The sequence below is a fragment of the Phocoena phocoena genome, chromosome 15, assembly GCF_963924675.1.
Source record: "Phocoena phocoena chromosome 15, mPhoPho1.1, whole genome shotgun sequence".
In the NCBI taxonomy this organism is placed as follows: domain Eukaryota; kingdom Metazoa; phylum Chordata; class Mammalia; order Artiodactyla; family Phocoenidae; genus Phocoena; species Phocoena phocoena.
The window spans coordinates 13496615-13523711 of NC_089233.1; the positions used below are offsets into that span (position 1 = coordinate 13496615).

General features: G+C 44.4%; 1 protein-coding gene across 1 annotated transcript in view; it reads left to right on the forward strand.

Annotated features, from left to right (window-relative positions):
- Positions 1 to 27097, forward strand: part of GALNT17 (polypeptide N-acetylgalactosaminyltransferase 17) — a 431611-nt gene that overhangs the window by 334200 nt on the left and 70314 nt on the right. Inside the window, exon 6 of the mRNA XM_065892271.1 lies at positions 3549 to 3666. Within this exon, the coding sequence (XP_065748343.1) occupies positions 3549 to 3666 (118 nt within the window). The remainder of the gene's footprint in view (positions 1 to 3548; positions 3667 to 27097) is intronic.

A 27097-nucleotide genomic window follows, 5' to 3' on the forward strand; every position in this document is an offset into this window, starting at 1 on the left:
GTATCTAGCTCTGTGTCAGCAAGGCACTCACTCCTGGGAATACAGCGAGAAATTAGGGGGATAACTTCTCTGCTCTTGGAGACCTGGCAGTTCACGAGGGAGATGGCCCCACAGGCTGCTTCTGCTGGTACAAACACAAATTCCTAAGTCCTGTCTCTGTAAGTCTGGTTCCATGGTCTGGGCTGCGCCCAGGAATCTGCATTTTCTAAGGAGCCCTCCGGGTGATGCTGGTGTAGGTGGATCCTGAACCAATCTCAGAGAAACATGCTTTTCAGCCATGGGGCTGTGCCCAGAGCCACCGCTTCGAGAGTGTTTGTTGACTGCTGTGCCCTGTGATTCTAACTGCCCTGCTTGCCCTCGAGGGGTTAGAAAGCACAGCGTCTTAGAGCAGGATCTTAATTACGCATGCGTGTTAGCATTGGGAATTTTCAGACCTTGAGTTTAGGGGTTGGAGAGACTGTTCTAACTTCTCAGAATTTCTTGATGTGCTCAGCAATGGCTCTCTAGAATAAACTGAGGTGACACCAGCACTGGCTCCCGTTTCCCCTTCTCTGCAGACTCCCGCCCTCCCAGGACCACATGTCCCGTCTCCAAGCACACATGTCACTGGCATTTCTCCATCACTCTAGTGACCCTGGCTTGTAACTCTCCCAGAGTGAATCTTCCCTGAAGTTTGCCTCTTCTGGCTGTGTGATAAAACATGCACCCTCCCCCGGATCATAAGGAGAGGGTGGGGGAGATGGCACGTGTCATAAGAACAGAAACCTGTCTAATACTCACGGGTTAAGTCAAGGAGGACAGAACAGGCTTCCCTGGTGGCACAGTGGTTGGGAATCTGCCTACCAATGCAGGGGACACGGGTTCGAGGCCTGGTCCAGGAGAGTCCCACATGCCCCGGAGCAACTGGGCCCATGTGCCACAACTACTGAGCCTGCGCTCTGGAGCCCATGAGCCACAACTGCTGAGCCTGCTGTGCCACAACTACTGAAGCCCGCGTGCCTGGAGCCCATGCTCTGCAACAAGAGAAACCACCTCAATGAGAAGCCCGCGCACCCCAACGAAGGGTAGCCCCCGCTCGCCGCAACTAGAGAAAGCCCGCACGCAGCAATGAAGACCCAACACAGCCAAAAATAAAATTAAAATAAATAAAAGGACAGATCGCAAAGACCCAGGGGGCTCGCACATGACCCAGGGGCAGAGAGCGGAGCCAGGCCTGTCAGCAGATGGGCAGCCGAAGACGCCAGGCCGCCCCCCATCCCGTGGTCTCACACCTCCACAGTGCATCTACCTCCCTCTGCTCAGCCATCCTTGTACAGGGACCACCGGAGCTGCCCCCAGATGGCAGCCTGAGCCCTACAGATGGATGAGACCATCTAGTTCTAGCTCCCAGCACTGCCTCGATCCCAAGTTTCGGGAGAAACAGAATCTGATTGACCCCGTTCGGGATCTGTGCTCACGCCTGGTTCCGTTCACTGAGATTAGAGTTGGGTTCACATCGTGCTTTTGCAAGCAAGGGGTCAGCTGCTTCTCTCAGAGGGACCAGAGGCTGCAGGAAATGACCGACGGTGAAGTGGCTGCCGTCCTGGCGCAACTGGTACAGCTGCCCCAGTAGAGGGCAGTGTCCTGTGTCCATAGGTGTGATTGGTGTGAGCTTCCTGGAGAAACGCGGAGGGCAGTGGAGCCTTATTTATTGAGCCCCTGCTCTCTGCACTGAGCTCATTGCATATCTCTTCACAGCGATACTCCACAGAGACTTAACTGGGATCCAGGAGGGTCGATTAACTTCACACAAGTACACTTTCCCATGGCAGCACCCATGTTCATCAAACTAGGTCCGTTCAACTCTGAACACTCACCTTTCCAGTGAGTCCCACTGCTGCCGCACCACGTGGGCACCGAGAGGAGTCAAAAATCTGGACGTTGAGGTCAAAGTCAAGCTCAGGATCTGGAGGAGCGGACGAGGATCTAACGTTGAGGTCTACAGTTCAGCTCAAGAGCCTCGCACCGGAGAGCTTCCCGGCGGCCCCAGTGGAGTTTCACGGGGCCTCCCGTGTGAGACGTCTGTTTCGCCCAGGAAAGCATCTGAATGGCATTTCTGGCGTTTGGCAGTCTGGGGGTTTGCCGGCTCCTTCACGAAGCCATTTCTGAAGAGTGCAGTGAAGCAGAAAGGCTAAAATGAAGGGCTTTGCAGTTGGCTGGGTCCTGACCTCTACTCTGTGATTCATGCCAGGTCGCGAGCTCTCCGCGGGCTTCAGCTGGAGAGGTCCTACCTCCTTCACACGACCATGGATGTTTTTAAGTGAGAGAGTGTGTGAAATGTGCTTTGCCTTTATGCTTGAGATGTAGTAATGACTCGATAAATGGCTGCGATAATCATAGTAATAATAATTGCTTGAACGCAGGAAGTATGTCGTGTGTTTCTTTACCCCCTACGGCACCAGTAAAATGCCTTAGAGGCGGCTTCTTCCTCCCCCTCCTTCAAGTGAGATACAATTGGCACGTAACACTGTGCGAGTTTAAAGTATACAGCATGTTGACTTGATCTCTGTATTGCAATAAGATAACCACTGTAGCATTAGCTAACGCCCCTAACAGCTCACATAATTATCGTTTCTTTTTGTGATGAGAATATTTAAGATCTACTCTCTTGGCAACTTTGAAGTATACAAATACAGTATTTTAAAAAATATTTTATTTATTTAGGCTGCATGGGGTCATAGTTGTGGCACAGAGGATCTTTTAGTTGCGGCATGGAGGCTCTTAGTTGTGGCATGTATGTGGGATCTAGTTCCCCAAACCCAGGCCCCCTGCACTGGGAGTACGGAGGCTTACCCACTGGACCACCAGGGAAGTCCAGTATTCTTTTTACTTTTTAAAATAAATTTATTTATTAATTTATTTATTTTTGGCTGCGTTGGGTCTTCGTTGCTGCGCACAGGCTTTCTCTAGTCGAGACGAGCGGGGGCTTCTCTTCATTGCAGTGCGCAGGTCTCTCACTGCGGTGGCCTCTCCTGTTGCACGGGCTCCAGGCGCACGGGCTTCAGTAGCTGTGGCTCGCGGGCTCCAGAACGCAGCCCCAGCAGTTGTGGCGCACAGGCCCAGCCGCTCCGTGGCATGTGCGATCCTCCGGGACCAGGGGTCAAACCTGTGTCCCCTGGGTGGGCAGGTGGACTCCCAACCACTGCGCCACCAGGGAAACCCCAAGTCCAGTATTCTTAACGATAATCACAGTGCTGTGCATTAGATCCCCAGAACTTGTTTGTCTTCTAACTGCAACATTAGACCCTTTGACCAACATCTCCCCAATTCCTCCATGCCCCAGCCTCTGGTAACCACCAATCTACTCTCTGTTTCTATGATTTGACTGTTTTAGATTCCACATATAAGAGAGTTCTACAGTATTTTTCTTTCTCTGACTTGTTCCACTCAGCATAACGCCCTCAAGGTCCATCTGTGTTGTTGCAAATGTCAGGATTTCCTTTTCTCCTGGCTGAGTAATATTCGCTTGTATGTTTCACATGACTGTTGCCTCTTTCTCCCTCCCGCAGAACGCCAGCCATGATTGGCTGCTCGTTTGTGGTCAACAGGAAGTTCTTTGGTGAAATTGGTCTTCTGGACCCTGGGATGGATGTGTATGGAGGAGAAAATATCGAACTTGGAATCAAGGTTTGTGACATGGCATCCTTTCCTCTTAGTCTGTTTGTGTTTGTGAGTAGAACTGCCTGGTCATTTTTGCTGTCTATTTGAAGCTTCTTTAGCTGGTGAATGACAGAATCATTCACCCCACTTCTGTTCCTAAAGATGTTCCAGCAGGGTTGTCACCCCTCCTCAGACTGGGGGAGACCTGGCCTTCGCCCCTCGAAAGGTTGAACAATTTGTTCATGCCTGGGCGACCCAATCTGGACATTAGCTAGAGAATTTGGTTCCCACTCCCATCCAGTTTCACTCTCTCCTTAAATTTTTCTTAAAATTAAATCATCTCCTTAAATTAGAATTTACATGCTACATATTTTGACAATTCATGTACATCATAGAATCATAAGTTGCCAGAGGAGAGAAGGACCGTGTTCTGTGGGACTCTCCCATTTCTCAGAAATGCTTCTAAGGAGGATAATGGTGGGGGGGGGGGAAGAAGACGCAGAATGGGCCTCTCACTGGCCCCCCATTCAGATCCGCTCCACTGCTGGATGTTTCAGACACTGGGTATTGCTTAAGATTCTGTTTGAAAGATGAAGTTCACCGTAAACAAAAAAGTTGGACAAATTGATGCATTCCAACCTCTTCACTTTAGTGAATGAACCCGAATGAGGGGTGTGGATGGGGGACACCTGGTAACCGCTTAACTGGTACGTCCTCCTCCGTACCGCAAAGAGGGGGGTCCTGGGGGATGATGCCCAGCTGGGGTCTCTGTGTCCCCACTGCTCCCTGTCCTGAGCTTGTGCATTCCTGAGCCCCTGGGAAGTAGGCTTGTTGGGAACGACTCAGGACACAACTGTAAGGTTTAAGTTTATTGAATTTCTTCCTCCTTCCGCTGCTGGAATCTCCTTGTTCTAGCCAGGCAAGTACCCAGTACCTAGTGCAAGTACTCCAGTCAAAGCCTGCTCTCTGTGTCAGATTTCACTCGTTATCCCTAACTGCTCAGGACCTTTAAGACACTGCATTGCCCCCTCCTCTACACCTGAGCCCCCTTCGTGGAATGGAAGGCTTCATGTCCTCATGATGTAATGAACATCCAGGCTGCGGAAGCAAAGAGGATGGTGGAGACCTTCCCTGGATCCTAAAATCACTCCCTTTTGGAGACTGCAGACTCTTGCTGTGTTTTCAGTTCCAGGCTGGGTTCTTTCCTAAGTGGAATTTGCATAAGATTTCTTTGAAAGCCGAGCAATTAAAAAGCCCATGAATATGTTATCGTAGCTAATATACTTGGCATTTACCCATTTGAAATTTAATTGAAGGAAAAGATTTGGGCCCAGTGTGTTGAACTTGGACTGTAACTTCAGTCTCTGCCCTGCCCCCATCTCCTCATCCCTTCTCACGCTGCTCTTTTCCTTAGCTCTCATCGGCTTCTAGCACGCCAGGGAATTGACTTATTTATTATGCGTATTGTATTTCTCTACCTTTACTAGCTAGATTGCAAGCTTTATGGGGCACAGATCTTTGTGGGGCTCACCTTTGCATCCCAAGCATGTAGAACCATGCTTAACACATGGCTCAGTAGGTATCTGTTAGACTGATGACTGAATGCCTATTAGGACCCAACATGCGTAGAAGCAGCGACATCATGGAGCCAAGCCCGATGGTGGTGATAACTTGTCCAGGTACTTATTTGTGAAAGGAAGGAGCTGAAGGTAGCCCTGCATTGAGATGGTTAAACTTCTTACATTTTTAATAAATTTTATGATAGTTTATAAAATTATATGTATATTTGTATATAATATGTATACAATTATTAAAATTCATAATAATTTTGTAATTTTAATAATTTAATACTTTTATTAAGGGAGATTTGAATGTCTCTATATGCTGTGAGAAGGAACCCAGTGGAGGGTCAGACGTCACCAACAGAGGGGAGAACAGGATGAGGGAGCACTGTCCCTACGGAGGCAGGGGCACAGGTGGAGGGGTTATGGGGACAGGAGGGCCCCCAGATTTTATTGCAGGGGCAGGCTGCGCTCTGGGGAGAACAGAGGTGGTGACCGCGGAACCCACTGCTAAGAATTGCTAGGGTGTTGGTCTCCCCATGCTTGCAAAGCAAAAGTCTGGGTGCCAGGCTCTGCCAGGCTCCACGTTGATGACAGTGACAGTCCTTCGTGGCTACCCGATCCCTGCAGGAGGGGACGGGCTTGTGAGTCTTGGCCCTGCAGCAGCACAGCCTAGTAGAGCACAGCCCCTGTGCCATGAGCTGAGGGCCCGTGAGTTCCGCTCTGCATCTCCATGTGGCAGGCTGGAGCGATGGGGCCCAGAGCCTGCTCTCTGACTTGTCTTCTCTGGGGTAGCTCTGTGTCTGGCTGTTCTCCACGCGTCCCACCCTCATGCAATCACTTGCCTCTTATCCCGGGCACGTCCGGCATCCACGCTGGACATTTGGGAATGTTTATGCCTCTTACTTCCCATAGACACTTCCCATAGACCGTGTCATCCCATGACCTACGAGCTGACTCTCCACAGAAGCTTTGGTTTTCTGCTGATTCTCAAAGCAGGAATTGACAGCTGTTGGTACCCTAAGGGCCAAGGCCTGGGTCCAGGGTCCACGTAGCCACCATCTACACAGTAGTCTGTGTTCTTAAGGTGTGGTCCCTGACCAGCGCATCCACGTCACCTGGCCCTTGTTACAAATGCAGGTTCTCGGGCCCCATCCTACACTTACTAACACTCTGGGGTGGTGTCCAGCAACCTGTGTTTTAATAAGCCTTCCAGATGATTCCGTTACACACCCAAGTTTCGGAGCCCCTGATCTACACCCGACCTTAGCCGGCTTCCTGGCAAACACGTATCTATTCTCAGAAACGAGCCCGGGTGAGAGTCCACATGCTTCAAGGCCCACCTTGAAAAATACATTATTAAGAAAGCCATCCCTGCTGCTTGAAAAAACTCAGAGCTTATGTAATATATGTACACATATATACACATATATAATTATATAAAGTGTACACACATACATTATATAAATTAACCCATAATAACCTGTAAGAAATGACATAAAATTCTATGCTTTAGTTAAGTGGGGAAATTTTAATATGAGACCACATCTTTGTAATTTCTTTGACTAAGAAATAGGTCCATCTGTGATCTAACTATTCTCTAACATTTTTCATTACTTTTTAACTCCATCCTCAGTAATTAAAGAACAGGAAGAATAGAAATTCTCACTGTGGTTCAGGGAAATAAAAACAGTAGGGTTTACTCTAGGGCTATTGTTTGGATGAAAGGCAAGCTTGCCTGTGACCAAAACAGTCCATACAGTGGAGGGAGAAAAAAGCTTTCCAGGGCTGAGAAAATAAATGAGATCAGAAATTGAAAGGTTTCATCTTGTTCTGAGTGACATTAATCAGAAACCATTAACGAGGCATGTTATAGTAACATGTCTAAAGGGTAAGAGGAAAAAAAATTCTCCGAGGAGAAAAGACCAGATAGATTACTTTTAAGTGGTATAAAATCAGATGGCTTCAGGTTTCTCCAATATATCCGTCTGCTTTGGGAAGAAGGGGCACTTTCTTATTCTGAGCTCTCATATAAGAGCGTGACATACGCCACTACGGAATCCTGTCTGGCAGCTAATCTGAAAGGAAGGCAATAGAAAGATGCTGTCAGATCCTCAAGCCACCAGAAAAGGTCTTAGCTCACCATGAATCTCAAGAACTGAATAAAAGGCAGAATTCCTATGTGTGTACCTTGTTGTTGAAAATATTGTCGAGACCAGCATTTGAAGGACTGCCTCCTTCAAAGGGCTTAGAAATTATGGGCTGTCTGGGGTGGCCTAAGTCCCAGGGCTCCAGATGAACATGGAATCTCCCTCTCCCGCTCTTTGCCCCATCTCTTGTTCTTTTTTTTTTTTCTTTTTTTTTTTGCTCCCGATCTTGTGTCTTGTCTCTGACAAGCTGGTGGTATAATTCAGTGTGAGTCCAAAGGCCTCATAATCAGGGGGGCTGATGACATATACAGTCCTGGTCTGACTCTGAAAGTTCAAGAATCAGGAGTACTGATGTCTGAGAGTGAAGATGGATAACTCAGCCCAAGTAGAAACATGAAACCGCTCTGACAAGTGCTGTTGACTGATGCTCTGATCCCCACCCCAGCCACTCCTCTGTCCATGGGCTTCGGGACTCATCACCCAGCATCCATTTTAACCATGAAGGCTCCTCCCTGCCCTCTGTCAGACCCTTGACATCAAAATCCCCAATGTCCAGAAGCCTCTTGTGCCCTTTGTCTTCCATTTGGAACTCTTGGGCTTAAGTCTGCTCTATCTATTGGATGTTGTGATTTGGATAATGGTCACTCCTGGAGGTGACCAAACCATCAGTTCTGTCTCGTTTTCCTAATCCTTAGACTGTATGAGTCTTTGGTTCTTCCTTCCCTATTGACGTTGGTCATCTCTGGCTATGGGAAGGTCTTCATAGTGCAGGGTTAGAGTATACCTGTGATAAAATTCAGAGCGAAAGTCCCTGGTCTCGTGTAGATAGAATAGGCTTTGGGATTTCACCGACTGGTCTTTAATCTGGATGCATCTATTTCAGGTGGCCAACAGTTCAGATGAATGCTTCTGGATATAACAGGGAGCCTTCTCTGCTCTAGCAGACGCTTTTGCTAGGGAGACCACAGTAGACAGACATGGTCCCTATCTCCATGAAGTTTATAGTCAGGCATTTAATAAGTAATTACCAATGGGATGAGTGTGAAAAGATAGGACAAGGGGAGAATAGAGGAGAAGATAACAGGGGGAATATATGCTACTCTAGGGAGTTGGGAAGTGCCTCCCGAAGGAAACGATGTTGAAGACTTGAAAAATATGTTGAATTTAGATAGGCCAAGAAGGTGTGGAAGTGGAGTGTAAGAGTAAAAGAATATTCCAGACAGTTCTGGTTGGATGAGATGATTAAGTTGTAGAGACCTGTTAGACAGCATAGTACTTATAGTTAACAATGCATTGCATACTTAAAATGTTGCTAAGACGGTAGATCTTATGTTGTGTTCTTTTCAAAAAAGGTTGGTTTGTTTGTTTATCTGTTGAGATATAATTGACATACATCACTGTGTACGTGTAAGGTACACAGTAATAATAAGTAAAGAGCGGAGGAGGAAACGTTTGGAAGTGATGTGTATGTTTATAGCCTAGATTGTGGTGATGGTTTCCCAGGGGTATACTTATCTCCAAACTCATCAAGTCGTATATGTTAAATATGTACAGCTTTTTAATGTCAGTCATGCCTCAATAGACTGGTCTTAAAAAGAAAAAGGATATTTCAGGCAGAGAGAAAAGCATGTGCAAACGTTTGGAATTCTGAGAAGGAAATATATTCTGGGCACTGCGAGGCGTTCCAGGTGGCTGGAGCAGGTAAAGGGAGAGGGAAATGTGTTAGATGTAGTGGCGTTAGATTATGCAAGACTCGTAAACAAGAATTTGGCTTTCTCTTAAGGACCACTGTGGACGTTTTGAAAGAAAAATAAAAGACATATGCGATATAAGAGACATACATCTGTGTGTGTATGTGTATCTACACATAGTCCCATGTTTTACCCATAACCCAGATCCTCTGGAGGCATTTAAGGGGAGCGAGGTTATCAGAATTTTTTTTTTTTAATAAGAGGACCATTATGACTGCCGTGTGGAGGATGGATGATAAAGCTGGATGGACTCAGAGGAGGGGCAGTGAGAGAGCCTGGACTGTGGTTGGGGCAGTGGGAGAGAAATGGACAAATTCAGAAGGCAGGATAGACAGGATCTGAGGATTGCGTGTACAGAGGGGATGAAGGGAAGCGGGGGTCAAGGCTGACTCTGAAGTCACTGGCTTGAACAATTGGGAGTTGCTGTTCTCTGAGATGCACCGTTGGAGGGTGCCTGGGAGGAGGCAGAAGATGACGCTTTCTGTTTGAGATGTGGTCAGTCTGAAGTTCCTGACACTGCCCAGTTCATCCAGTAGGCAGTTGGTTGTGTGGAGAGTAAGCTAAGGGTAGAGGACAAAGCTTGAGATAGACTTGAGCATCTTTGGTACCTAGATCATATTTGAAGTTGCCAGAGGCAACAGGTTGCATAGAGAAATGAAAAGAGGGGATAAGACAGAAGTCCAGAAAACAAGCAACATTTAAGGTGTGGAAGGAGTGGCTGGAAAGGAAACTGAGAAGAAGGGACCCAGAATAAGAGAAAAACCAAGAGAGAGTGGATTTGAGAAGAGTATGTATACATACCCAAAGCAGGCATGGGGAGGAAGGGATGGATCTGGGCACCATTCAGGAGACATGATGAACAGGAGCTGGTGGATGATTGAACATGAGGAATGAATGAGAGGGGAGTGTGGGGTAGCTCCCAGGTTTCTGAGCAACCGGGTGGATTCACTTAGAGAACACTGGCAGAGAAGAAGGTCTGTAGGTGGGAATTCGAGAAGTTCCATTTTAGAAACATTGAGTTTGAGGAGTAACAGTCCTCTGTGACCTGGCAGTGAGATGTTGAGGGAGCACAGGCGTAGGACGGGGTCCCAACCAAGAGCAGGAATTGGGACGAGGTTCCAGGAGAAGTATGGGATGTTCACCGTGCCACTCTGGGCTCCACTGGACAGTGGGGCTCAGGGTTTAGGCTGACTTATCTCTAAAGTGTATTGCCATCCTCTTAAATAAGAAAAGCTGAAAAAACACACATATGCATATACACACCCCGCCCCCCAAACAAGCCTTCCACAAGAGACTTTCCCAAGGACGGCCAGCAACATCATGTCAGTTTGTAGAATAAAATGGTTTCCGTAGAGTTTCTAAAATCTTTAATGATAATTTTGTACCGGCTGGGAATTCCACCCCGAGTGGATGAAGGGTTTAGATGATACTGCCTCTTGTTACTTTTTTTTCCCCTCAAAAAAAATTGGAGAATGAAGAATTGTCATTACATTTTATGTTAATTTCTTTTATTTTTATTCAACATTTTATTATGGAAAAGTTGAAACATACACAAAAATAGAACAGTCTAATGAATCCAAATGTACAAATCATTCAGCTTCAACAAATAGCAACATTTTGCTGTGTGTTTTTCAGTTGCCGCCTCTCAGCTTTTAAAAAGCAAATCCCTAGACATCATATCCTTCTGCCTATAAAAACTCTAGAGTGCATTTCTAATATATAAAGACTTTTCTAAAGCGTAGGCTCAGAGTAAATTTACACATAGTAAAATCCATTACCAGTTCATGTTTCTCAAAAATATTTCTCAAAATTCTGTGAGATTTTCTCAGCAACGAAAACAACAACAAATGCGATCTGTAGACCTTTCCAAACAAGGTCTGCAAATTGCATTTGGTTGATATGCCTCTTTTGAGGTTTTTAAATTTTTAATTGAAATATAGTTGACTTACAATATTGTGTTAGTTTCAAGGTGATTCAGTTATATATAATTTCTGGTTCTTTTCCATTATAGGTTATTACAAGATATTGAATAGAGTTCCCTGTGCTATACAGTAAATCCTTGGTGTTTATCTATAATATATAGTGGTGTGTGTCTGTTAATCCCATACTCCTAATTTATCCCTCCCCACCCAGATTCCTCTTAAGTATCTTTTAATCTAAACATTTCCCCTCACCTTTATTATTCTCGCGTCATTCATTTACTGAAGACGCCAAACCACCTGCCTTGTAAAATTTTGCACAATCTGGACTTCACGGATTGAGTCCACTTAATGTCTTCAACATGTTCCTCTAATCTCCATTTTCTCTAAACCGTATTAGATCTAGAAGGTTGATTAGACTCAGTTTCCTTCTTTCTAGCCCTTCCTTCTTTCCCGCAAGAACACTTTAGGTGATGCTGTAGGTGATGCTGTAAACTTCCTATCACATCACATTAGGAGATGCATACCATCTGGTTGTCTGGATTTTAGTGATGTTAAGATTCAACAGTAGGTCCGTGTGTTTTCAGACTGATTTATCCATTATAAAATTCCCCACTCAACCTTTCACCTAATGGTTTTAGCAGCCACTAATGATCATTGCCCAGATCCATTGTTTCATTAGGGCTTACGAAATGGTGATTTTTAAATTTTACATTCATCCTGCGCCTCTAAGCCATAATTCTACTAAAAATGAACTTAACCTCATCAACTATTTGGATACTCTGAAATATAGTTGAAATAGGAAAGGCCGGATAAATGCTTGATTCTTTCCTTTTATTTAAACAGCTTTAGAATATTGATTTGGTGACATAGCAACCTCCAAAGGTGACCAATAGGCTCTTTTCCAGTAGTGTTATTTTTAAAAAATAGATTGGAGAATGGACTTGAGGACACGGGGAGGGGGAAGGGTAAACTGTGACAGAGTGAGAGAGTGGCATGGACATACATACACTACCAAACGTAAGGTAGATAGCTAGTGGGAAGCAGCCGCATAGCACAGGGAGATCAGCTCGGTGCTTTGTGACCACCTAGAGGGGTGGGATAGGGAGGGTGGGAGGGAGGGAGACGCAAGCGGGAAGAGATATGGGGATATATGTATATGTATAACTGATTCACTTTGTTATAAAGCAGAAACTAACACACCATTGTAAAGCAATTATACTCCAATAAAGATGTTAAAAATATATATATATATTTTTTTATGTTTCTAAATCCATTACAGTCGTTATTCCTTTTTTGCCCATTCTGTATGTGTTTTTATTAAAGTCTTATTTAATACAGGAGAATGCAGATTTTCAGTCTTCAGTCTAATGGGTTTCACAGTTACATACATCCCAATAATCACCTCCCCAAACATGATGTTGGGCATTTCCTTTGCCTGAGAAAAGTCCCTCTTTGCCACTTTCCTGTCTTTTCTCTCTGCTCCCCTACACCACCCGCTCCAGGCAACCATTTTCTGATTTTTATCACCATAGGTTAGTTGTGTCTGTTCTAGAACTTCCCATAAATGGAATCAAACCTTATATACTCTAATCTTTTAACTAATTAATGTTTTTGAGATTCCTCCATGTTGTTTTTACTTCTGAGAAGTACTCCATTGTGTGAAAATAAGATCATTTGTATATTCAGTTTTTTGCTCAAGGATAGTTGGGTTCTTTCCAATTTAGGACTGTTATGAACATACATGTTAAAGTTTTTTTTGGACATATGTTTAGATTTTATTGGGTAAGTACATAAGAATTTAATAGCTAGAATGTAGTGAAGATGTATGTTTCACATTTTAAGAAATGGTCAAACGAGTGTCTAAAGTGTTTGTACCATTTTCCCCGCACGCCACCATTGTATGAGAGGTCCAGGTGTCCACATCTTTGCCAGTATTTGGTATTGTCAGTATTTATTTTAACGAATCCAGTAGGTTTAAAGTGGTACCTCGGTGTGGTTTCCATTTACATTTCCTTGATAGCTGATGATGTTGAATATCTCTTGTGCCTATGGATAATTTGCACATCTTCTTTTGCCCATTTTTAACCATTGTGTTGTTTATTTTTATTGTTTATTTGTAGGGATTCATTATATGTGTTCTGGGTATGATCTTTTTTCCAGATACACATACTGCGAATATTTTTCTCTGGTCTGTGGCTTGTTTATTCATTTTCCACTATATTTTCTTCTGGAAGCTTTATGGTTCTAGCTTTTACCTTTGGGTCTATGATCCATACAACCCTGAAGAAAACAAAAGAGAATATCTTGAGGTAGGCAATACTTTTTGGACTGGGTACAGAAAACGTTAACAGTTTTTTAGCAAAGTGATCAATTGGATTTAATCAAAATTTAAAATTTCAGCTCATCAAACCATAACCTTTAAAAATGTATAGGCAAGCCACACACTGGGAGAAGTATATCTGACAAAGGAATCTTATCCAGATTATTTATAACACAACCTAAAAGTCAAGACTAAAAAATGGCAAAACACCTGAACAGCCACTTCGCAGAGCTTCCTTGCTTTCTGGCCCAAGAAGTTCCAGACTTGTCCCATGTATTTCATGTCCCAAACCTGGAATCAGCCATTACTCTAAGGACCCCTGATTCCTTCTAGTGGGAAATTAGAGGCCAGAGTCTTGTCAGTGAAGGTGCTCACTGCTACTGGATTGTTATCTTGTCTGAGACTTTTCAAAAAAGCTGGACAATACTGACTTTTTTAGAAAGAGAAATGTAAGTCATTCTTTCATACTAGTATTTCCAATTCAAATTTGTGATTACAGGATTTTTACTTCTTTGATTTTATACTTATCTTTCACTGAAAACCTTATTATAATATACATAGAATGTCATTTTCTTATTGACATAATTTCTTATTTGCTTTATTCTACTGTATATATTATATATGTATGTGTATATATTCAAAATAAGAATACCAGCTAACAAGTTGACTGAATGAAATTCAGTGTTTCTTTATGGTTTATTTTGTCCTTAGAATGTATTCCACTAGTCGTGTGTGGTCAATGCTCTGTGTTTTAAAGGTATTTGAAATCATTTCTCTCTCTGTGGTTATGCCACCTCCTTGATATAGGATGTTAGAGCCAAATGACAATGAACAACAAAATTTACTTTTCTAAAAAATTTTGCTGAGGTTACAAGTCAGTTGACAACTTATTTGACCTGAAGTTTCGGCTATTTTTTAAGATTTTTTTTTTTTGGTTTTTTTTGTTTTTTGCGGTATGTGGGCCTCTCACTGCTGTGGCCTCTCCCGTTGCGGAGCACAGGCTCCGGACGCGCAGGCTCAGCGGGCATGGCTCACGGGCCCAGCCGCTCCGCGGCATGTGGGATCTTCCTGGACCGGGGCATGAACCCGCGTCCCCTGCATCGGCAGGCGGACTCTCAACCACTGCGCCACCAGGGAAGCCCAAGACTATGTTTTTTAAGAGCAGTTTTAGGTTCACAGCAAAATTGACAGCACAGTAGAGAGATTTCCCCACAGATCCATAGCCTCTCCCATTATAACATCCCTGGCCAGAGCGGTACGCGTGTTACAGTAGATGAACCTACACTGACACATCCTAATCACCCAAAGTCCATAGTTTACATTGTGTTTCATTCTTGGTGGTGTACATTTTACGGGTTTGGGCAATGGCAGGTATCCATCCTTGCAGTGTCATACACAGTATTTTCACTGCCCTAAAATTTTACTGTGCTCCACCTATTCATCCCTCCCACCCACCCCCAGCCCCTGACAACCACTGATCTTTTTACTGTCTCCATAGCTTTGTATCTTCTAACATGTCCATTTGTAATTGTACAGTATGTAGCCTTTTCAGATTGGCTTCGTTCACGTAGTAATTTGCATTTAAAGTTCCCCCATGTCTTTTCGTGACTTGATTGCCCATTTCTTTTTAGTGCTGAATAATATTCCGTTGTTTGGATGTACCACAGTCTACTTATCCATTCCTCTACTAAAGGATAGCTTGATTGCTTCCGAGATGTAGAAATTATGAATAAAACTTCTCTATGTGCCTGTGTGTAATTTTGGCAACACTGTATAATCATAGCAGTGTGGGCCGAGCCCTCTGTTTTTAGGCTGATTTCTACCCAGCACCCTCTCAGGCTTTTGGTTCTGTGATGTCCAGCAACCCACACTGCCAGAGGAGCTGCAAGTCTGGACTGCTGCTTCACGTGGATTCATTTTGTGTGTAAATCTGTCCCAGCCCACCTTCACTGTGGCTGAGCTCGTGTATCTGATTCACCGGGGGCTCTAGGATTGTTATTGTTGTTAGAGTATTGGAAAAAAAAATTCAAGAACTGCCAAGCATAAAAAAAAATACTCCTCCCTCCCCCTCCCCTGCAAAAAAGCATCATGTTGATTGTCAAAGCTAAATTAAATCATTGCATACCAGAGCTAAACCAGGGACTTCGCTGGTGGCGCAGTGGTTAAGACTCTACGCTCCCAATGCAGGGGGCCCGGGTTCGATCTCTGGTCAGGGAACTAGATCCCACACGCTTGCCACAACTAAGAGTTCGCGTGCCACAACTAAGGAGCCGGCGAGCCACAACTAAGGAACACACCTGCCACAACTAAGAGCTGGCACAACCATAAATAAATAAATAAACAAAGCTAAATCACAGAGGAAAAATTACCCATATAGGGGTAAAGACAGGACCCCAAAAATTCTGAAAGTGGGCAGAGAATGTCAAGAAACACCTACACCATCATCAATAAGTAGAGGGACACCAGGGAGAAGAGAAGGGAGGCCCTGGTGAGAAAAACCCACAGGCTTGACGTTCTCTATAACCTTCACTGTTGCAGTACTTTTTTGCACCACAGTTAGTCTGTATTCAGTTAGTCTGTACTCGGTGCTTAAGAAGAAATTCGGGCATTTCCCACAAATGCCATGACGTTTAAATGGGAGAGAGAAACACTTAATAATATCTGCTGTTGGTTGGCACTAACATTGGGCCAGACACTGTGCCCATAGGCACTTTACAAACATGAGGTTATTCAGTCCCCGTGAGAATCCTGTGAATTAGTCATTATCGATGCCATTTTACGGATGACACTGGGATTGTTAGGAGGCAAGTAATTTGTCCAAGATCTTACAGCTAATAAATGGAAGAGCCAGAAGTCAACCCCGATCTGTCTGACTCTAAAGCTCTCTGAGGTTTTCGCTCACCTATTGCTTAGAATATTTATTCATCCAGAGCACTGCAGCCCTCCACCCTGTGAATGGAGGTGACAATACTGCTGATTATGTAATGATGTCATCATACAGTAGGTGCTCAAGACGTTGGTTGTATATAATACATATCATAAAGTACTTCCATTTGCAATAGATTCAGTGCTCATAATTCCTGTGTAGACACTCAGATAGATACGATGCCCATCCACCTCTATCATGTAATACACTATCTCATATATAGAGAACTGTAGTTATGCAGTAAACAAAAACGTGTTTGAAACAGCATGAAATTGGATTTCCTCATCCATAAATTGTGTGATATTTATGTGTAAGTTATAGTTTGAGAACCGGAACCATGATGTTGATATTTTTATAAATGGTGTCTAATGTATTTCTATTAAGGGGAGATATATTTGCCTTGCTGAAATGTATTATCATAATAGCCAAACCATCTACTCTACCACTGGAAAATATTGTGGTATTCCATCTGGAATTTCACTTGCCTGCTCCCAGACTGCCAGATCTATCGTCAATTATTGTAGGCATCTGTGAGTTATTTATAGGAAGCATCCATCTATTTTTACAACTCTGAAAAGTCTGTCACTCTCATTCATCTCCCTGGGAATAAAGCAATAATTTGATTCTCTATAAATGTGAACCTGAATTTACACCATCCTCTCCAGTTAAGACTGTAGTGATATGGGTGGTCTATAGCTCTGGGTTTCTGGGGCAGGAGACTGGAAGGTAGCATCCTTGCCTGGTGTGTTTGTTGCCATCTTCCGCTATTTCTACACGAAAGGGGGTGGGAATCAACCTGTCCCTATTCTACAATATTTAGGGCATAATTGTCTCGTTCCCTGTACCACGTAGGCTTGTGGAATGCCATGCCACAAAGAACAGCCGCCAGGATCCTGAGCCACTCAATTCAGCCCAGGATCCAGTAGTGGGCTGGATGTCTGCAAACATGGGCCTTGGGCTCTGCGATGTGCTCAGCTTTCAGGAAAACTGCCACTGCAAAGTTTTTAGGGCTTCAACAGGAAAATAGTTGAATGTCTGGGGGCCTCTCAGATATTTGCTGTCGTGCAGAGAGCCAGTTGGACAAACCCAGGTTATCCATCCTTGGCATCCCATCTTTTGGCCCATTGAAGGAGAGCTTGCCTGAGAAACGTCAGTGTTTTATCCCCTCTTCCCTTGCTAAGGTGCCAAGGAGGGAGCCATCCTTAGTCAGCTGCCTGGGGTCCTGTGGAACCAAGGCTGTTTGGGCCTAGAAATCTGATGCTTCCAGGGTCAGGGAAGTGGGCAGTGGGAAGAGAGCTTGAAGAATCACTAAAATGAGAACATAAGGGGCATGAGGAGGAATCGGGGCTGGAGTGTGTAGCCAGAGGATTAGAGAGCTGGGAAGACCAGAGGGAGAAATGATGGGCCGGGCAAGCAATGTGGAGAGAAATCCTGGAGGAGTACCGGAGACAGGTGGGTGCCAGTGCCCTGGGCTGGCTCCCTCACGCGTTCTGCATCAGGACGCTTGCATGGGCTGGCTGCACTTAAAGGCCCTCAGAATAGGGCAACCCTTCACTCAGCCGCAGTCTCCACTGAGGGAGCCAGATTCAAGCATGAAAGCACCTCTGACATCTCTTTATCATGTTCTGAAAATGGAGAGTTTGTGCCGGAGACTCTTCCCAGATGGAACCATTGGTCCTTAAAGATCATTTCCTAAGTATTACATACCAGCCTAGCTCAGCAAGGAAACTCTTTGTTTATGCTAATGGCCTTTATTTTTGTGGAAGCTCTTATTTAAGCCAGTTAGTTTTGGGGAAAGAAGTCTAAGTGGACATACGGTGAGTGGATTTGCCGAAGGTTGCCCTCAGCTTTGAAGCCACCATTCGCCCACGTGCAAAATGCCATGTAGGGGCACATCTTCCAGGGACAGCCACGCATAGCCACTGTCTGCTTTACCGAGCGTGAAACGGCACCTCGTTTGACTATTTTGTAATTAATCCCCTCCCCGCTTTGGAAAATCTAAAAGGGAAATATATTGTGCATTTGACAACGCCATAAATTTTAAAGTACTCGCGCTTAGAAATACATCTATATGTTTCCTCTGTGTGACAGAAATGGGAGGCATTAAAACCTCACATATGTTTTCTGACTGGCATTTAGAGTCTTTTTAACCTTTTGGTGACACGTTCAAATTCCACTCCTCCTACAAGAAAAACCACGTAGGATATTACAAAGGTCCATTCTGTTGATGCAAAGAGGCCAAAAGAATGTGCAGATTTCAGTGAAAGGTTATCATTTTCTTTTAAAAATGTTTTTTACCTCCACTGATGCTCATACCAAGTTCTCCTGTTTTGCTCACCCAGAAAATCAGCCAGTCCTTTGGGCTTAGAATGGTTGTGGCAAATTTGGGGCTCTTTTTTGGAAAGTTATCAAAGATAAATTAGCCTAGAGGCAAGATGCTCAGTCTTCTTAAAGAACTGGCAGCTATGACAAACTCTAGTAAAGCTGTTAAGAAGAGATCTGTATCCAGGCAGGAAAGTGGGAGGCACAACTTCTTAAGATCCAGATGATGGAAGAGTTGGATGGGCTTGAGGGAGTTGGTTGATGTTCCAGTTCTATTTGCATAGAAAATAGCCCCAGGGAATTCCCTGGTGGTTCACTGGTCAGGACTCCACTGCAGGGGGTCCGGGTTCAATCCCTGGTCGAGGAACTAAGATCCCACAAGCCATGTGGCACAGCCAAAAAAAAAAAGAAAGTAGCCCCAAAATGAGTGGATTAAGACAATAGCCATCATTTCATTATCTCTCCTGTGAGTGGGGAATTCAGACAGGGCACAACGTGTTGTGAGATGAATTATGCCCCCCCTTCCCCAAGAGATGTTGAAGTCCTAACTTCCGGTACCTGGGATTGTGGCCTTGTTTGGAAATAAGGTCTCTGCAGATGTAATCAAGGTAACGTGAGGTCGTTAGGGCCGGCCCTAATCCGGTATGACCAGTGTTCTGATAAGAAGAGGCGAAGACACAGACACATAGTGAGAACATCTTGTGACAACAGAAGCAGATATTGGAGCGATGCAGCTGCAAGCCAAGGAGTGCCGAGGAACACAGAGAACTGATGGCCAGGGAAGGGTTCAGAGAGAGCACGGTCCTACCAATACCTTGGTGGACTTCCAGACTCCAGAACTATGAGAAAATACATTTCTGTTTTCAGCCCCCCAGTTTGAGGTCTTCATCACAGCAGTCCAAAGAAACTAATACATGTATTGTGGGGATGGTTTGTCTCTAGTCCACCATGCCTGGGGCCTTAGCTAGAAAGACTTAAAGGATGGGAGTTGGAACCATCTAGAATATTCAGGCACATGTCTGGCAGCTGGTGCTGTCTTTTAACTGTCTCCTGAGCTTGGCTCCCAGGTAGGACACCTCCCGGGTGGGCTGGTTTGAGCACCTTCTCAACATGTTGAGACTAAGCATCTCAAAAGAGCCCAAAGGAAGTTGCATCACCTGTTATGACCTTGCCACCCAAGTCACCCAGTGTCATGTCTACTGTAGTCACAATTCAGGGGAAGCCTGGGGTTCAAAAGGAGGGGACATAGACCCCACTTCTGGACGGGCAAAATCACATTACGAAAGAGCATGTGGAATGGAAGAGATGGTTACGGCAATTTGGGGGGAACTATAATCTACACATTGGAGAACGTTTTCCACTTCCTCTTGGGTGGATTAGACATCCACCATCCAATGGCAGGGGGCTGAGATAGCCTCTTCAGTCTCTCCTCCCTCCCTTCCCCTGTTGACTCTGCCATCTCCTTTATGGGTTGTCCCTGCTGCCACGTCTGGTTCTGGCAACGTTGGTCTGGTCTTCCACCCTAGAAGGAGTTACATTTAGTCCAATAGGCATGTCTGGAGTCCTGCATGCAGGAAAGTGAGCTAAGTGTCGCATCAGGCCCCATGTCGGCAGAGAGGGGAAGGGTTGCAGGCTGGGAGGACTTGCGGTGATGGAGAACAGTGACAGGTGTACAGCTGACCGCAGTACAGGCCAGATGTGATTTAGTGCTGCAAGTCACGTGGAAGCAAAGTGGTGGGGAATCAGGAGATCGAAAGAGGGTTCCTGGTGGACGTGGTGAGGATTGGTTCCATTTCTGGGTCCCCCTATGACAGGTGCTGCAAGACTGCCTTGCAGGACAAGGTGGGGTCTGCGGGTCTCTGCCCCTGACGTCTCTCTGTGCCCCTCAGATTCCTCACCTGTTCCCGTGACCCCTCCACTCTGCTGTAACCGTACCTCAGCTTCATTTCTTACTCTGACAGAAGACGCAGTTTTCCAATTCAGAGAAGGCAGGAACCACCCAGGTTCTAGAAGAGACTGGCCTCTCTGATAACACTGACTGAGGGCTGAGTGCCTCAGAAGCAGCAAGGTGTGTCCTTAACATACTGTAGCTAAAAACTGGCTTCCTTGGTCAGCAGGGATACTGGTGACACTCACAGAATGTGTGTGCTGATCTCACCCACGTGGAGACACAACAGCTGTGCTCGCCTTTTCTCTTATCTGCATTTGGTGGTAGTTTGTGGTTTCCAGGGTGACTTTTGGGTTTGTCTGGAAGCTTTTGATTCTTTTTTTATCTAGGGTGTGCGGGCACTCTGAGAGGCCTGGGGGTTTCAGGTCTCTGACATCATAGAGCTGACAGTCTGGTTGGGGGATGATACAGTAACTAACTAAACACACACAGACAGACAGTGATGCCTTGAGATACGTTACATGAAGGAAGAGCACTAAGTGCTCGGGGAAAGCACAGGGGATGGTAGGCTGTCCCCAGGGTGGTAGGCTGGGGACATTTGTGGTCAGGGAGGATCTGTCTCGGGAATGATACTGAAGCATGGCTGGAAGGAGGAAGGAGACAGCAGAGAACAGAATTCACAGGGCCTCGAGATCCAGAGACAAGTGGGTTTGTTGAGCTCCACGCAGGGGTGGCTGAGCAGATGGTCAGCGTGCAGACTGAGAGTGAAGAGGTCAGAAAGGCAGGAAGGGCCCAGAGCATGTGGGGCCCCAGAGTCCACCATGCACGTTGGGTACGTGGTTCTCATTGAAGGGAGAACCACATGACCCACAACACACGTGGATGGGAGACAGACCTAAGGGAGACGGGCTGGTCCAATTGCAGTGGAAATCCCTGATTTGCTGGTAGGGGCTTTGCTCTCTTTTATTTAAAAGGTCAGGGCTTCCCTGGTGGCACAGTGGTTGAGAGTCCGCCTGCCGATCCAGGGGACACGGGTTCGTGCCCCGGTCCACGAAGATCCCACATGCCGCGGAGCGGCTGGGCCCGTGAGCCATGGCCACTGAGCCTGCACGTCCGGAGCCTGTGCTCCACAACGGGAGAGGCCACAACAGTGAGAGGCCCACGTACCGCCAAAAAAAAAAGGTCAAGGCCACCCTCTGACAATCAGACTCTTTGAGTCTCTGCAGGACGAGGGCTTGGCAGGGGTGATCAGAATTGGGGTCTCCCCGGGGCCTGGGAACCTCATTGGCGGTGAAGTATGGTCTTCGCTAGTCCCTCTAGGAGCCCTGAGTTCGGGTCTTGTGCTATCATTGCATCACGCCATGCCATCTTAAGAAAGGCCCTTCCACCTGTGAGAGCATCTCTGAAAGCCAGCCAGAGCCCGGCTGAATTTTAAACCTAGAACACTTCTTCTGTTGGAGGTGAAGTCCCTAGAGGTCTCGAGGGTCAGAATTTCTCACCTGGACACTGCTGACATGTAAGGCTGGGTAATTATTGGTTTAGGGGGTAGCGATGCCCTGTATGTTATAGGCTGTTTAGCAGCATCCCTGGCCTCTACCCCCAGTAGTGCCCACTCCTCACCAACCAAAAATATATTCAGACATTCAGACATTGCCAAATGTCCCTGGGGAGAGGGGAAGGGAAATAAGTTGGCCTTGGTGGAGAACCACTGATTTAGACCATGCCCTCTCCCTGGGGCACTGTGGCCCCCATGGGGGTAGGGGGGTAGGTAATAACACTGGTTCTTGAAGGGGGCAGATCTTAGCTATTACAATGGTTTGTAACGCTTCAAAGGGCCATAGTACGTACATAAACAGTGTATCCGGGACTTCCCTGGTGGTCCAGTGTTTAAGACTCCATGCTTCCAATGCAGGGGGCGTGGCGTCGATCCCTGGTTGGGGAACTAAGATCCCACATGCTGCATGGTGTGGCCAGAAATAAATAAATAAAATTTAAAAAGAAAAAAACAAAACAGTATATCCATGACACTAAAATTCCATGAGAGAGGAAGGCAATTAGCAAAAAAATATCTAAAAAGACTTCGGAGGGGCAGGGGAGTAATAATAAAAAACAAGGTTGAGAAACACTGCTTTAGACCAAGGGGTAGCCATTTTTTCCGGGAGGCTGTAGGACAGGAATTTGGAAATTGAAATGGGGAACCAGAGGGCACCATGGAAGGGTCGGGCACCAGGGACCACTCATCATCACAATAGCTAACGAGAATCACTGCCCACGTGCCGGGCACTGGGCCGGCTGGTTTAATACACACAAGCAATGCCACGCACGATAAAAGCTCTTATTTATTTCCCACTTTACAGCTGGGAAATGGAGGCACATGCAGATTCACAGTGAACACTCAATGTCCAGAGACTGTGACCTTGACCTTGGTGGGTCACAGCCAATTAGATTAGGAGGGTTTGCACCTTGAGGGGTAGTTTGGGATCGTGAGAGAGCAGGGAAACTCTGGGACAGGATGGAGACAGAGATGGGAAAGGAGGAGAGGAAGGCGCGACAGTGGGGCGTGAATCAGAAGAACACTGAAATTTGAGAGATTCGATGTGAGGGAGGGAGGGGCTAAGGATCCACAAGCATGGAATGAATCAACGTCAGAGTTCAGTGCGATGCTTCACTTGACCTTCTCCAGGTGCCTTTTCCTCCCCAGTGGCTGCAGAGATGGGTTGAAAGAAGGCTTGGCTGGGCAGCTGCAAATGATTTCTTCCCCAGGCAAGGCTGGCCTTGGCCTGGCCTTTCATACCTGCTAAATAAATCAGGATGCCTCCTGACTTCCCTCTGGGCCTTTCTAAGCTCAAGATTTTCTTTTTTTTTTTTTTTATTTAATTTTTTATACAGCAGGTTCTTAGTAGTCATCCATTTTGTACACATCAGTGTATACATCAGTCCCAATCTCCCAATTCATCCCACCACCACCCCCGCCCCCCGCCCTTCCCCCCTTAGTGTGCATTCATTTGTTCTCTATATCTGTGTCTCAATTTCTGCCCTGCAAACTGGTTCACCTGTACCATTTTTCTAGGTTCCACATATATGTGTTAACATATGATATTTGTTTTTCTCTTTCTGACTTATTTCACTCTGTATGACAGTCTCTAGACCCAGCCACTTCTCTACAAAAGACCCAATTTCATTCCTTTTTATGGCTGAGTAATATTCCATTGTATATATGTACCACATCTTCTTTATCCATTCGTCTGTCGATGGGCATTTAGGTTGCTTCCATGACCGGGCTATTGTAAATAGTGCTGCAATGAACATTGGGGTGCATGTGTCTTTTTGAATTATGGTTTTCTCTGGGTATATGCCCAGTAGTGGGATTGCTGGGTCATATGGTAGTTCTATTTTTAGTTTTTTAAGGAACCTCCATACTGTTCTCCATAGTGGCTGCATCAATTTACATTCCCACCAACAGTACAAGAGGGTTCCCTTTTCTCCACACCCTCTCCAGCATTTGTTGTTTGTAGACTTTCTGATGATGGCCATTCTGACTGGTGTGAGGTGATACCTCATTGTAGTTTTGATTTGCATTTCTCTAATGATTAGTGATGTTGAGCAGCTTTTCATGTGCTTCTTGGCCATCTGTATGTCTTCTTTGAAGAAATGTCTATTTAGGTCTTCTGCCCATTTTTGGATTGGGTTGTTTTTTTTTTAATATTGAGCTGCATGAGCTGTTTATATATTTTGGAGATTAATCCTTTGTCTGTTGATTCTTTTGCAAATATTTTCTCCCATTCTGAGGGTTGTCTTTTCGTCTTGTTTATGGTTTCCTTTGCTTTCCAAGAGCTTTTAAGTTTCATTAGGTCCCATTTGTTTATTTTTGTTTTGATTTCCATTACTCTGGGGGTGTATCAAAAAAGATCTTGCTGTGATTTATGTCAAAGTGTGTTCTTCCTAGGTTTTCCTCTTAAGAGTTTTATAGTGTCCGATCTTACATTTATGTCTCTAATCCATTATGAGTTTATTTCTGTGTATGGTGTTAGGAAGTGTTCTAATTTCATTCTTTTACATGTAGGTGTCCAGTTTTCCCAGCACCACTTATTGAAGAGACTGTCTTTTCTCCATTGTATATCCTTGCCTTTGTCATAGATTAGTTGACCATAGGTGCGTGGGTTTATCTCTGGGCTTTCTATCTTGTTCCATTGATATATATTTCTGTTTTTGTGCCAGTACCGTATTGTCTTGATTACTGTAGCATTGTAGTATAGTCTGAAGTCAAGGGGTCTGATTCCTCCAGCTCCGTTTTTTTCCCTCAAGACTACTTTGGCTATTCGGGGTCTTTTGTGTCTCCATACAAATTTTAAGATTTTTTTGTTCTAGTTCTGTAAAAAAAATGCCATTGGTAATTTGATAGGGATTGCATTGAATCCGTAGATTGCTTTGGGTAGTGTAGTCATTTTCACAATATTGATTCTTCCAATCCAAGAATATGGTATATCTCTCCATCTGTTGGTATCATCTTTAATTTCTTTCATCATTGTCTTATCGTTTTCTGCATAAAGGTCTTTTGTCTCCCTAGGTAGGTTTATTCCTAGGTATTTTATTCTTTCTGTTGCAATGGTAAATGGGAGTGTTTCCTTAATTTCTCTTTCAGATTTTTCATCATTAGTGTATAGGAATGCAAGAGATTTCTGTGCATTTTTTCTGTATTGTGCAACTTTACCAAATTCATTGATTAGCTCTAGTAGTTTTCTGGTGACATCTTTAGGATTCTCTATGTGTAGTATTATGTCATCTGCAAACAGTGACAGTTTTACTTCTTCTTTTCCAATTTGTATTCCTTTTATTTCTTTTTCTTCTCTAATTGCTGTGGCTGGGACTTTCAAAACTATGTTGAATTATAGTGATGAGAGTGGATATCCTTGTCTTGTTCCTGATCTTAGAGGAAATGCTTTCAGTTTTTCACTATTGAGAATGATGTTTGCTGTGGGTTTGTTGTATATGGCCTTTATTATGTTGAGGTAGGCTACCTCTATGCCCACTTTCTGGAGAGTTTTTATCGTAAACAGGTGTTGAATTTTGTCAAAAGCTTTTTCTGCATCTGTTGAGATGATCATATGATTTTTCTCCTTCAATTTGTTAATATGGTGTGTCACATTGATTGATTTGTGTATATTGAAGAATCCTTGCATCCCTGGGATAAATCCCACTTGATCATGGTGTATGATCCTTTTAGTGTGTTGTTGGATTCTGTTTGCTAGTAGTTTGTTGAGGATTTTTGCATCTATATTCATCAGTGATATTGGTCTGTAATTTTCTTTTTTTGTAGTATCTTTGTCTGGTTTTGGTATCAGGGTGATGGTGACCTCATAGAATGAGTTTGGGAGTGTTCCTTCCTCTGCAATGTTTTGGAAGAGTTTGAGAAGGATGGGTGTTAGCTCATCTCTAAATGTTTGATAGAATTCACCTGTGAAGCTGTCTGGTCCTGGACTTTTTGTTTGTTGGAATATTTTTAATCACAGTTTCAATTTCATTACTTGTTATTGGTCTGTTCAAATTTTCTATTTCTTCCTGGTTCAGTCTTGGAAGGTTATACCTCTCTAAGAATTTGTCCATTTCTTCCAGGTTGTCCATTTTATTGGCATAGAGTTGCCTGTAGTAGTCTCTTAGGACGCTTTGTATTTCTGCGGTGTCTGTTGTAACTTCTCCTTTTTCATTTCCAATTTTATTTATTTGAGTCCTCTCCCTCTTTTTCTTGATGAGTCTGGCTAATGGTTTATCAATTTTGTTTACCTTCTCAAAGAACCAGCTTTTAGTTTTATTGATCTTTGCTATTGTTTTCTTTGTTTCTATTTCATTTATTTCTTATCTTTATGATTTCTATCCTTCTGCTAACTTTGGGTTTTCTCTGTTCTTCTTTCTCTAGTTCCTTTAGGTGTAAGGTTAGATTGTTTATTTGAGATGTTTCTTGAGGTAAGCTTGTATAGCTATAAACTTCCCTCTTAGAACTGCTTTTGCTGCATCGTATAGGTTTTGGATCGCCGTGTTTTCATTGTCATTTTTCTCTAGGTATTTTTTGATTTCTTCAGTGATCTCTTGGTTATTTAGTAACATATTGTTTAGCCTCCATGTGTTTCTGTTTTTTACATTTTTTTCCATGTAATTGATTTCTAATCTCATAGCGTTGTGGTCAGAGAAGATGCTTGGTATGATTTCAATTTTCTTAAATATACTGAGGCTTGATTTGCGGCCCAAAATGTGACACAAGAGGGAAGAGATATGGGAACATATGTATATGTATAACTGATTCACTTTGTTATAAAGCAGAAACTAACACACCGTTGTAAAGCAATTATACTCCAATAAAGATGTAAAAAAAAAAAAAAACAAGATGTGATCTATCCTGGAGAATGTTCCGTGCGCACTTGAGAAGAAAGTGTAATCTGCTGTTTTTGGATGGAATGTCCTATAAATATCAATTAAATCTATCTGGTCTATTGTGTCATTTAAAGCTTGTGTTTCCTTATTAATTTTCTTTTTGGATGATCTGTCCATTGGTGTAAGTGAGGTGTTAAAGTCCCCCACTATTATTGTGTTACTGTCGATTTCCTCTTTTATAGCTGTTAGCT